Source organism: Seriola lalandi, unplaced genomic scaffold, assembly GCF_002814215.2.
Source record: "Seriola lalandi dorsalis isolate HSWRI2012SDOR001 ecotype SW California unplaced genomic scaffold, Sedor1 jcf7180002054419, whole genome shotgun sequence".
Taxonomy (NCBI): domain Eukaryota; kingdom Metazoa; phylum Chordata; class Actinopteri; order Carangiformes; family Carangidae; genus Seriola; species Seriola lalandi.
Window position 1 is genome coordinate 23,478 of NW_019524972.1, and position 11,661 is coordinate 35,138.

The 11,661-nt window shown below is 39.4% G+C and overlaps 1 protein-coding gene across 1 annotated transcript; it reads right to left on the reverse strand.

The window, feature by feature from the left end:
• Positions 1-398: 398 nt before the first annotated feature.
• On the reverse strand, positions 399-6,159 carry miip (migration and invasion inhibitory protein). Its single transcript, XM_023410249.2, is given in 10 exon segments — positions 399-1,751; positions 1,754-1,850; positions 1,950-2,069; positions 2,229-2,325; positions 3,877-4,003; positions 4,131-4,210; positions 4,317-4,428; positions 4,516-4,621; positions 5,184-5,386; positions 5,842-6,159. Coding segments are annotated over 10 exon segments (1,212 nt in total). The 5' UTR covers positions 6,077-6,159; the 3' UTR covers positions 399-1,716.
• Between the last annotated feature and the right edge of the window lie 5,502 nt (positions 6,160-11,661).

An 11,661-nucleotide genomic window follows, 5' to 3' on the forward strand; every position in this document is an offset into this window, starting at 1 on the left:
AAGTGTTCCTGAGCAAGGCACTAAAGCCCACTTTAAGGGTGCCCAGTTAAATGCCCATGTGCTTTACATAGTTTGTTCCTGCGTGAGCTGCTGACATTTCATAACAAAGTTTCCCCTCCCACATCCTGAACATTTCTCTGGTACTCATGCACAGTTGTAGCAGCCCTTTTGTTCATTGTGCTCGATATGTTTATGTCTGTTATATTAAATAAGTTTTAGCGTGTCGATCTGGAGCGATTTAAAGTCAGACCTTCAGTGTTTAACTAGGTTTGTTGGTACAGTATAAAACGTGACTTCCACCTTTCTATGTTTTGGCCTACTTTCATGTGTTGGTGCCCTGATCTAATTTTCAAAAATACAACACAATTGTTACGATTTTTAAATGATAGACTTGCAACTTGTTTGAGTCAGGTATGAACATACTGTCTGCTTTTATTTTTTCTGTAGTTCCATTTTTACAGTGTGGTAGTTCACTACAGACAGTCTAAAATCATTGTGTCTATATCAGCAGTATTAAGCAATAACAATGATGTTCACTGTGATCTCTTATCAGCCTCGATTGAGTTTCAAATCGTGTTATTTCCATGGAAACCAATGACTGTGACTTTCATGTAAGCCCCAGTTCAGGATCTGATCAAAGCCAAGTAAGTTTATTGGCAAAGATCTCTCAGTAAGATACTGGAATTTGAAGCCAATGTGTAACTCAGCAACTTTAAATCATAGTGTTTGTCTAATGAAAACTAGCACATGAAGAAAAAAAAAAAAAAAGGTTAACAAAGCTTCACTCTGGTATCACAGCAACCAAGCTCAAACATAACTATCAACAGTCAGATAACAATATACAGATGATAGATGTTGGTTTGCTTTGAAAAGTTGTTTGAGCCATAAAACATCAAAGTACTGTAACTTCAACACACAGCAGGACACAAAGAACTCATTGTGAAAAAAAATAATTAAAAGGAAGTAAAGGAAATGAGATAGTTTCCTTTACTTTTGATTAATTCCATTCATCATTTTTATTGATTTGATTAGAACACATTAAATACATTATCCTGCTCAGCAAAAACCGGAAAAAGTTATGTCATAGGAAGGGTGGCTACAGTATAGGTGGTTGTGGTTTCCTTTGAAATCTGTATAGTACCTACTGCCCTTGTGTCTTCATGTTCACAGCCCCACACCAAGGAAGTCACAAAGGAAGTTAAAAACAGAAGTAAACATGAGCCTGGGAGCCAAAGAAAACAGCTGGAAAGGGAAACACAAACTGGTACTTCTGAGCAACAGATGATTCAAAATGTTTCCCTTATTGTTGTGAAATTTACAAGGCGAACTCTGTATGTGCTCTATACGTGCTAAATGTCTTCCCTTTCCTCTGTGGCGTAATGTTATGATCTCTTGCTTCACATCCACAAGGCTGCTGACAGTCACATGTGGAGCCTAAATCTTCTCAGAAAAAATGAAGAACTAAAATGCAACTCCTGTCAACATAAAATATGCTGCTATGTCATGTGCTTTTATTCACATTATGTATGAATAAATAGACATAAAACAAGCTAACGTGACGCGACAAAACAAATGGTCTAATATTTAGAATCAATTTCAGGAACACATAGTTAAAAATAAAAATAAATAAAAATGGAAAATCATTTAGGGCGGTGTCAAACGGCTTGCAGGAACTACAAGGATCACTTAAAAATAGACTGAATGATGGTTGATTTTTCAGCACACTGGGTAAGATGCGCTTCTTAGTTTTTTTTGGGTTGGAAGTGTTGGAAGTTGTGACGAGCCAAGCATGACACATTTAGGATCTGGTCAGAGATCTGGTGACTGGACACTTTGGGCACAGAGAGATCCTGAAAAATAACATGACGATCATTTGAGAACTGAGCCGTTTTTTTGTATTGTAATATTTGGACTTTGAGATACAATGATGTAAGGCTGCAGTGTCTCACCTCCAGTTCCTTGTTCTGTGACTCTGTGAAGCTCTTTGTTTTCAAACTGCTCTGCAGATCGAGGGTGCTGGGTGGTGGCAGGGTGCTCTGACCTGTGTGTGACCAGCCTGAGAGACAGTGCTGGAAAAGAGTGAGGAGATCCACTGAGATGTAAGATTTTAAGTTAGGCACAGAGGTGCTCGCACAATATGTTAAGATTACATAGGGAAAATGGCGGTTCATTAGTTGAAAAACAAAAATCACCATGCAGTGGGTTCTCTCATTTGAACGTCTACTCACCGATGGCAAACCCAAACTATCAGAAGGGTCAAAGCTGCATCGCCGATGAGCTTTGTATTTGTAAGGTGGCAAGAGGGTGGAGCGAGGGATGCTGACCCTTACAACAACAAAAAAAGAGTTAGAGGAAGGGTAAGTGTACTTTAAGCTCAACGAAAACTAGAGAAATTGCACATTCATTTTGGTGTGAGTACCATTATTTGACAACAACATTCATAGACGTACAATTGCTTTTTGCATAGTTTATTATGAGTAGATTTAATCGTAAATGGATAAAATTGCCCATCAATCCACACCCAATAGGCCGCAATACCAAAGTGAAAACATGGTTTTTGTTGGTTTATTAAAAATCAAAAACTGAAATCCCTCATTTACAAAACTATTCAGGTCCTTTACTGTGACACTCCAAATTGAGGTCAGGTGCATTCTGTTTGCTTTAATTATCTTTGACCAGAGCTTGATTGCAGTTTACCTGTTGCAAACTGACTTGACATTGTTTTTAAAGACACCCATCTGTACATGTAAGGCCGCGTGAGTCACACTAAATGTCAGGACAAAAACCAAGCCATGAAGTCCAATGAACTCTCTGTAGACGTCTGGAACACTTTGTGGCGAGACATAGATCAGACCAAGGATATAAAAGCCATTTCTAAAGCTTTGATTGTGATGTGGAAGAAGTTTGGAACCATCAGCACTCTAACCAGGTAGGAAGGGCCTTGGTCAGTGAGGGGACAAAGAACCCAACAGACCTTCAGAAGTCTGGAAGGATGATCATCTCATCAGCACAATCAATCAGGCCTTGTCCATAACCTGGCTACTACTATCCCCACAGTGAAGCATGGTGGTGGCAGCATCATGCTACGGGGAGGCTACTCAGCGGCAGGGAAAGAGAGACTGGTGAGAATTAAGGATTAATGCAGCCAAATACAGAGAGGTCCTTGAAGAAACCCTGCTCCAGAGTGCACACGACCGGACACCGGGGTGACAAGTTCCTCTTTCAGCAGGACAATTACCGGAAGCATAGAGCAAAGGCCATGCGGGAGTGGCGTCAAGTCTCTGATTGTTCTTGAGTGTTGCAGCCAAAGCCCAGAATTGAATTCTACAGAACATCTGCGGAGATACCTGAAGATGGAAGTCCACAGACACTTCACATCCAATCTGACAGATGATAAGAAGATCTGCCAGTGCAGAATTCGTAAACACTTACCCAGGAAGACTCGAAGCTGCAAATGCAGCCAAAGTGGCCTCTGCAAACTACTGAAATAAGGGTCTGAATACTTCTGTAAATTAGATTTTTTGATTTTTAATCCATAATACATCAAATGTTTTTAAAAATATATTTTCACTTTGTCATTATGGGTTATATTGAATGTAGATTGATAGGCAAAAATCACATTTAAATCTTCAACACAATCAAGTGCGCACAAAGGGAAGGGCTCTGAATATTTTCTGAAGCCACTGTACAAGTAAACCCAGGAACAGGACGTTTCAGAGTGCAATACATAAACAGCTCGGGAAATTACGTGCTCCATAGCCTTTTGGATTCATCTAGCAGGGACAAATTAAAAATTTGCCTTTCGGCTGGTGGCAGTTAAGTTTTTTTTTTATTGTGTATAAGTTGTCATAAAATGCATTTCACGATATTTATTACCTGATAAGAGCTGGTTCAGCTGTAGTGTGAGGGTGGGAAGATTTGTGCGTTTTGCACACAGGACAGTGCTCCTGAGAGTGAAGTGGGACAGGGAACAGTCTGCTGTTAATCCTGTAAGAGAATGTACCTGTAGGAGAGGAAGAGAAGAGGTGAACAAGCGGAGACAAGAGTTTCTTCAGCTGTCATGAAAAGAAGAATGAAAATGAGAGTTCTGTGAGTAGTAGTATTCAAATAAATGACCCAAACCCTCTTACATTGATGAGTGTCTGTGTTAGTCTCTGGATCATCCTTGTTAGTTAGCAGCGGCAGCCCTGAATGGTTCTCCTCAGAAAATCTATGAAGAGAACTCATTAATATTGACTAAATGAAGCTATCATCAATCACAGGTAAACTTGACTCACATACTCATTTGCAAGTGCAATTAAGTGAGAATCACTCACTCTGCTTGTGGCATGTGGACACACTCATCTTTATGGAGTGATCGAAACACGTGCAGGTCATTGAAGAACTCGTCAGAGCGCTCTATCAAGGAATCCTCAGCATCCAGGACTCCTTAGAGGAAAAAAAACAAACATCACATATTAGACCTCCATTAGATGATTATGCATTTGAAAGAGACATAAAAAGAGAGACCAGTACCTGCGATCCAGTCATATCCAAGTAAGGGCTGCAAATGATGCCTGTCACAGGCAGGCATCTCTTCACATTTGTCAGACTGAAATGTGACTCGACTCCGCACCTCCCTCTTCAGAAAACAAATTGTGAAGAGAATTAGTGATCCGTATGTTCTTCTTCAGATATTTTTGGATACAGTCACTGTTCTTTGGCTTGGCAGAGATTAAACACTAACACTTAAGAGGAAATTCTGTAAAAGTTCATACAAAAGCATAACAAGCATGTTGGCTCTGTTGTTCCGTCTGTGTTTCCTACCAAACTCTAAAGAGTCATCACTTACTGTAAAAAGCTTTAGAAAGCAGCTGAAGCTGATTAATTTAAGTTTCATTTTGACAAATGTTTGAACTTGTGGGTCCTAAAAAGTCTAAAACCCATCTTGCTATCTCCTATACTTCCTCATTGGTTAAATACACCCCCCAACAGTCCTCTGATAAATTAAAACTATAAGGTGGCTGAGTGACTGTAGAACTTTTAGTAAAATAAACATATGGAAATAACAACATAAACATTAGACATTTGGACATGCACTGCAATTGGTTCGCTTCAAGGAAATCAAATTATGTTGAAAATGTTTATCTTGGACAACTGATAAAAATGGTATACTTCTTTTAAGCTGCGTTTCTTTTGCTTACCTGTTCTTTACTGTGATTTACTAAACATGGTTTATTGCTGTGTGGCTTTGTTTCCCGTCGCCTCTCCTGGACCTGAGGATGTCTGTCACTGTCTTTGAAAATGACTGATGAGTCTGTATGTTGAGCAATCCCTCCTCTATGTTTGGAGACCAAAGATGGTGTGGAAACAGTGCGCGAGATGCCTGTTTGTCTCTCACATGTATCTGATGGAGACAGAGGAAAAGATTTCCAGATCAATGATTCAGGATCTTTCTTTCAATTCATCGCTTGCACACCACAGAATGCGGAGATGTAAAGTCAACAAGTTGTACCAAAGTTGTAAACGCTTAAATGCACCTCAGCTCCGGAGAAAGCTAGTAAGTCATTAGCAGTGTAACTGACTTTCACTTGCTACTTGTTGTAGACTGCAGGGAGTTAAACGCGGTTATACTTTGACAAAATATGTCCAAGCTTTGTGTTTAATGTGGTGTGTGGGTTGTCTCGCGCATTACAAAAGAGCTTTTTTTAACGACTGAGTTCAGTGCAGAGATTTCATAAATGAAGTGACGGTACATTAGAACATTTTGGACTACGACACAGATCTTATCTGGTAGCTAACTCAGCTCATATGTGCAGTTTTCTCTTACGCATTCAGCCTCAATTTACGCTGTTTCATTACCCGCAAATCTCACGGTAAGTTTGGCGAGGGCGGCCCTTGCCGAACTGCGGTCTCCATCGGTGCACGTCACCATGTCTTCAGGCTGTATCCTCTCCTCTGCCTCGTCCTCTCTCTCCCTCTTGCGGCTATGACTGCAGCCCCTTAGACTCTCCACTTTCTCTCTCTGCCGCTTCAGCTGGTTCAGTAGATCTTTGTTTTGCTCTCGTAAAGCGTCCAAACGGTCTATGGAGGACATTTTAAAGTTTAACGCACGTTGAAATCGCGTTGAGCTGACGAGGTAAAACAAACTCTCTTCTCGTGAATTAAACTGGACGCCATAACAACGTATTGACAACAATGATCTGATTGGCTGCGAACGTTCTACTCGTCATACAGTGTAACCGTCCGAGGTTTCTCTTAAAGTGACAGACATACCTTTGATTTAAGCTACAGGACATGATATTGAACAACAGAGGGCGTAATTTACTCAATTAGCATAGGGGATGCAGCTAAGTAAATAAACCAGGATAAAACACAATATTAAGTTAAATTTCAAGCAGCAATTAGTTGCAAGAAGTTCAGTTTCTTCAGCAGTATAGATAGATAGATAGATAGATAGATAGATAGATAGATAGATAGATAGATAGATAGATAGATAGATAGATAGATCTGATATATAACAGATGTGATAGATAATGTAATAAATAAAAACTCCAGGTGAGCACTCTCTACTGTTACGAGGAAAAAACTATCAGAGGAGTCAGAGGAGTCCCCTCTCCTGACACAGAGGATCATTTTACTGTGATAGCAGATGACAAGAATGACTTCCTGTTGTGGTCCTTCAGCAGAGCTGAAGAAGTCTCTCACTGAAAGTGCACTGCTATTTGACCAGCAAGTCATGGAGTGCATGTGAGATGTTCTACATGATGTTCAACAGTTTGTGCAGCATCCTCCTCTCCACAACCATATCCAAGGGCTCCAAAGAAGTCCAGCCAGCACCAGCATAGAGATTTTTTTCTTTTTCTTTTTGGAAATGTATGTCACTTTTAAGGAAGGTATTAGTGTTTTAGTTTATTCAACAAGTAGGGTTCTGGGATCAGTGGTGAGCAAGCTATGTAAAGATCTGGGACTGTACCCGCACAGTTATCTCGTGTGTGTCCTGTTTCAGATTCAGTGAACATTTCAGTTGTAGTACTATACATTACAGAACAATTTGATTGTTTTTGAGTTTGTACACTTACACCGTTTTTGTTGACGTGGGATGATAACCTCCAAATATCAGACATACACTGAATGAGAGATGATTCGGCTTTGGAACAGCCTTGTGAACATCTCTGAACAACTGTTTATTAGAAAGATCTTGTCAGGTTGAATCAATTCATAAAGCTATATCAGCTAAACCTCAAGGAAATAAAACAAAGAAAAACAGTCTGTTGAAGACATAACAAGCCTTCAAAGGTTAGTTGAGCCTAAACAGCACCACTGCAGCTCCAGAGAGAACAGGGACAAAATATTCCCCAGAAAACCATATTAGGTAGAAAGAAGGAATAAATGTCAGGGCAGGCTAAGAGGGAAAAAGGAAACTCCCATGAGGACAGCTGCAAGAGGTGCCAGGACAAAATCATAAAACCTGGAGTAACATGAAAGCATGAGGTCTCTAATCCATGAGGTTTACATCAACAAACTTTACACTATATATTCACAATTCAAGCTCATTCTTTCATTGTTGGTTATAATGATGATATGGGAGCCAAAATATAAATGATTTACTCTGAGATTTACAGCATGTAGAAACAGACTTTATACCATCTGACTGTGCACCCTGTCGAGAGGCAAATGTAAGTATAACGTGATGTTATTGGAAAACTACTAAAATCCAATTTAGGGTCTGACGTCTTCCTTGACAGAAAGAGGTTCACAGGTCACTTGAGATGTAACTCAAACTCCAACAACATGAAATATCAGATGAGGGGTTCACTAACCTATATGTATAAACCTTTAACTGCCACCAGATCCCAGACAGTGGCAATAAAGTTTGCGGTGGTGTTGAACTGGACAGCGTTATATTGAGAGGTGTCTCTAATGTTTTGCCCAACCCATTTACAAACATAAGGGAGGAAGAATTAATACAACACCTCCAAACCACCACTAACTACAACCTCAATACTCTAATAAACATGTATTTGAATGAGTACCTCAGTGAAAGTTTTATAACAAAAACAGACCTTCCAAGCTTTGTAAAGGTGTAACATGTGACAGTGCTGTTATATGGAATTTTTACAGGTATATTTATCAACAACTGACTGAACATGTTGTAGACATACATGTTGACTGATAGTTGATGGGTCAACATGTTGATTTTCCACTCAATGTATCGACAACATGTGCTTGTAAAAGTGTTGACAATGGTATGTATTCATCCTTCGCTGGGTGGCTTGATGACATTAGTTTATTTATATTAAACCTGTCCATCCATGGTGGCACTAATGACAGTGTTGCAGGTGGTGCAGGGTCACAGCCATAATCATATGCCTGATGCCCCGTGGAGCGAATGGGGTGGAACTGCGTGGGCAAGCTGCTGTTCACTATTCCAGTCACGGCTCGTTTGTGCTGAGAGCTGTCCAGGCCAGTCCAGTATGATTAGCTGACCACAGTAGTGTGGAGTTGCACCCCATTATCATTAAACGGTGCCAGTCATGAAGTTATATACTCCTCCCTGTCTCTCTAATTACACCCCCACTGTTGGGCTTCAAGCAATTACTGCCTGCTGCCAGAGCGCTTCATTGTTCATTAGGCACAGATAACGGACACATCAACAACAAAAACAAAAGAAAAAGGCGTAATTACTCACATTTCTGCTAAACAACAAGCATATGACCTAAGAGAAATGATTCTGATGTCATTCTTTTAAGGAAACTAAAGGTGTGTTTCGGAGAAAGGTGGTAAAATAATTGTAGAATGAATCCCATAACCGTGAAACCATAACTGTGGCTTGATATGCTGAGGAGGGATGTGTCCTGCTCTCTTGTGTCGTGCAATTCAGAGTCCTGTCCTGTGTAAGAAGGTCTTATATTGTACATTTAACTCTGTCACAACCATTACTCTGTAAACAAACAAAAAGCAGTTTGCCTAGTTTGATTCTGGGTGGATTTTTTGTGAGTCCCTATAATCATAGTCTATCAGTCCATCTTTCAATCACTATTCATAGAATAATAAGCTCAAATGTCAGGCATTTGGAATAACAAATGGGTTATAATATATATATTATTAAAATGAACTACATCAAGAGTGAAAAGCAGTGTATTAGTAAACCCTGTGATTTACACATTCACTCTTTCTTTTTGATTGTTTTTTTTCTTTTGTCTTCTAGATAGTTTTAGTATGAAAGATCTTATATAAAGTAATTACATAGGATTATCTATGGGTAACTGTTAAACATTGTCACATCCTGTATAATTATAGGATACAGGACACATTTTAAATTATGTATCTTGAATAAACAGCTTCTCCAGACATGATTTAAGACGTAAAAATATCTACTAATCATAATTTGTGGTTGATACGGTTTTTCCAGGAAAAAGTTCAATTACCTGGTTAAAAATTCTTTAAATTACATCTACTCACTCTCACTGCCTCCCAGATTTCACTCTTTTGTTTCAAACTACTGGACACAACACGTCTTCAACTTCACTGCAAGTCCATTCTCAGTATACAGTATGCGCGCTGGAGGTTTCAAGTTTTCACATTACTCTTGTGTAACCTGCTTAGTGCACCCGTGTCACAGAGTCCTGCTCATACAAAGTGTACATGTCTTAAACTGAGATTTAAGGTGAGCACTTGGAAACTTTCCCCCTCTTCAGCAGATGAATGTGCACATGTCCAAGCCTTCTAGTGCCAAACTCTGCACATACATCACTCGTGCAGAGAAGGTCAAACATCCACGTGAAGTAACAATAAGCAGAACACATTCCTCAGTGGACGGGGGTCTTCAATAACAAACATACAAACACAAACATGAACATGTTTATTTCAGGCAATATATGAAAATTCAAGTGACATTCTCACCCAGGTCCCACACATGATCACATGTCTATTTTTAAGTGATTGCTCTTAATGTGTGTCTCAGTCAGAGGAGTGTCCCAAATGTCACAACTTTGGAAAACTTTCAAAAACCATAAAAACAATGGTTGTTTTCCCTAAATGCACAGAAAGATGCATTAAAAACTGCAACAAATCTAACTATCTGTCTATCAACTGATCTGACAGCTCTGATGAAGAGAATCTGATGGGGGTTTTTTTCAAATCACACATCAGAAATGATCGTCTGAGCCAGGATTATCAGCCATGGCACAATGTTTCTGTATATGAGTTTATTTCATTTGACAATGATACATATTCAGCTCTGGTATCACCACTGGAGAACAAAGAGGAAGAAACATGTGAATTGTAAGATTACATTTACGCTGAGCTACTGGTATTTTAGCCTTAGGTCAACCCACTGCCAGAAACAATAAGTCAAGATCCCTCCAAGTAAATGTGGTTTTGGGGTCAAATACAGTGAGATTCATTATGTTGTATAAAAATAAACTCTGACCTAACTTGTTAAAACAGAATTTATGCACTTATCTTGAGTTGAGCAATTGTCCAGGGAAACCAGAGTTTGTGGTTACTTAAACTTGGTATTAACTTGTCCCACTGCACGCAGCTATCTCTGCTTTTTTCCCCCTTTTTTTTTTTTTTCAAATCTGATCTGAAAAGTCTTTCTTGACTTCCCTGTCCCTTCCCCTGTGAGGCTGACATCACAGTGAGAATATGAGAAGACAATGGAAAATAACCCAAAGCCAAGGTACACGTCCACCATGTGTGCTCTGTGTGGTGTGTATGAGGATTTGTCCTGTCAAAAAACTTGTCCTTTTCATCAGCCACAACATCTCCCAACAAGCTTGTAATATTTTACTGGAGGCAGGCATCTTCAAATAAATACTAGTTAGGTGAGACTGTGACAAAGCACAAGATGAGGTTGAGGAGCCGAGGAATCTGATGGAGAGAGAGGCTGGGTCTGACAGCAGGGGCTGAGGGAAGTGGTTTTTGCTGATAAAGAAAGGGAAAGGGTCGATTGTCCCCACCGCTGCTGCGATAGTGGTGGATGCTATTAAGATAAGGAGGATTAGACCTGCCACAGTGCTGTCCTAGATGCTCCAACCTGAGTGACACTGACTGGAGAGTAAAGGAGGGTGGGGGGGGTCTGTTGTCACTTCACCCTTCAGTGACCACACAGAATGATGCAATCATGTCGATCTGATGATTTAATGTGGTATTGTTATGGTTAAGAGTGATCCAAGCAGCGTTTTTGACTACTAAACTTAAAAGTCTAAAAAACATAAGGAGTATTCAGGTCCTTTGTTTAAGGAAAAGTAGCAACAATACAAGTAAAAGTTCTACATTCAAATAGTTACTTAAGTATAAGTCTGAACAAAAGTCAAAGTACTCAATGCAGAATAAATGGTCATTTTGAGTGTTATAGTATTATTATATCATTTGATTATTATTACTGATGCATGAATGTGTAAGCATCATTTTAGCAGCATAGACTGCTGGGTAGTTTAATCTTTAACACTGCATCACATTTTATGAGCTCATCATAAATGTTGTGTGTTAAATCCTAACCACTAACTATAGCTGCTAAATAAATGTCATATAGTGTAAAAAGCACAATGCTGCCAATGAAGTTGTGTGAAATCTAAGTGCAAGTCTAAGATTTGCATAATAAATGTGTGTAACAGGAAAAATAACAATCTAGGACTCACGCTTTCGTCCTTCCGTTATTATTTTCAGATTATT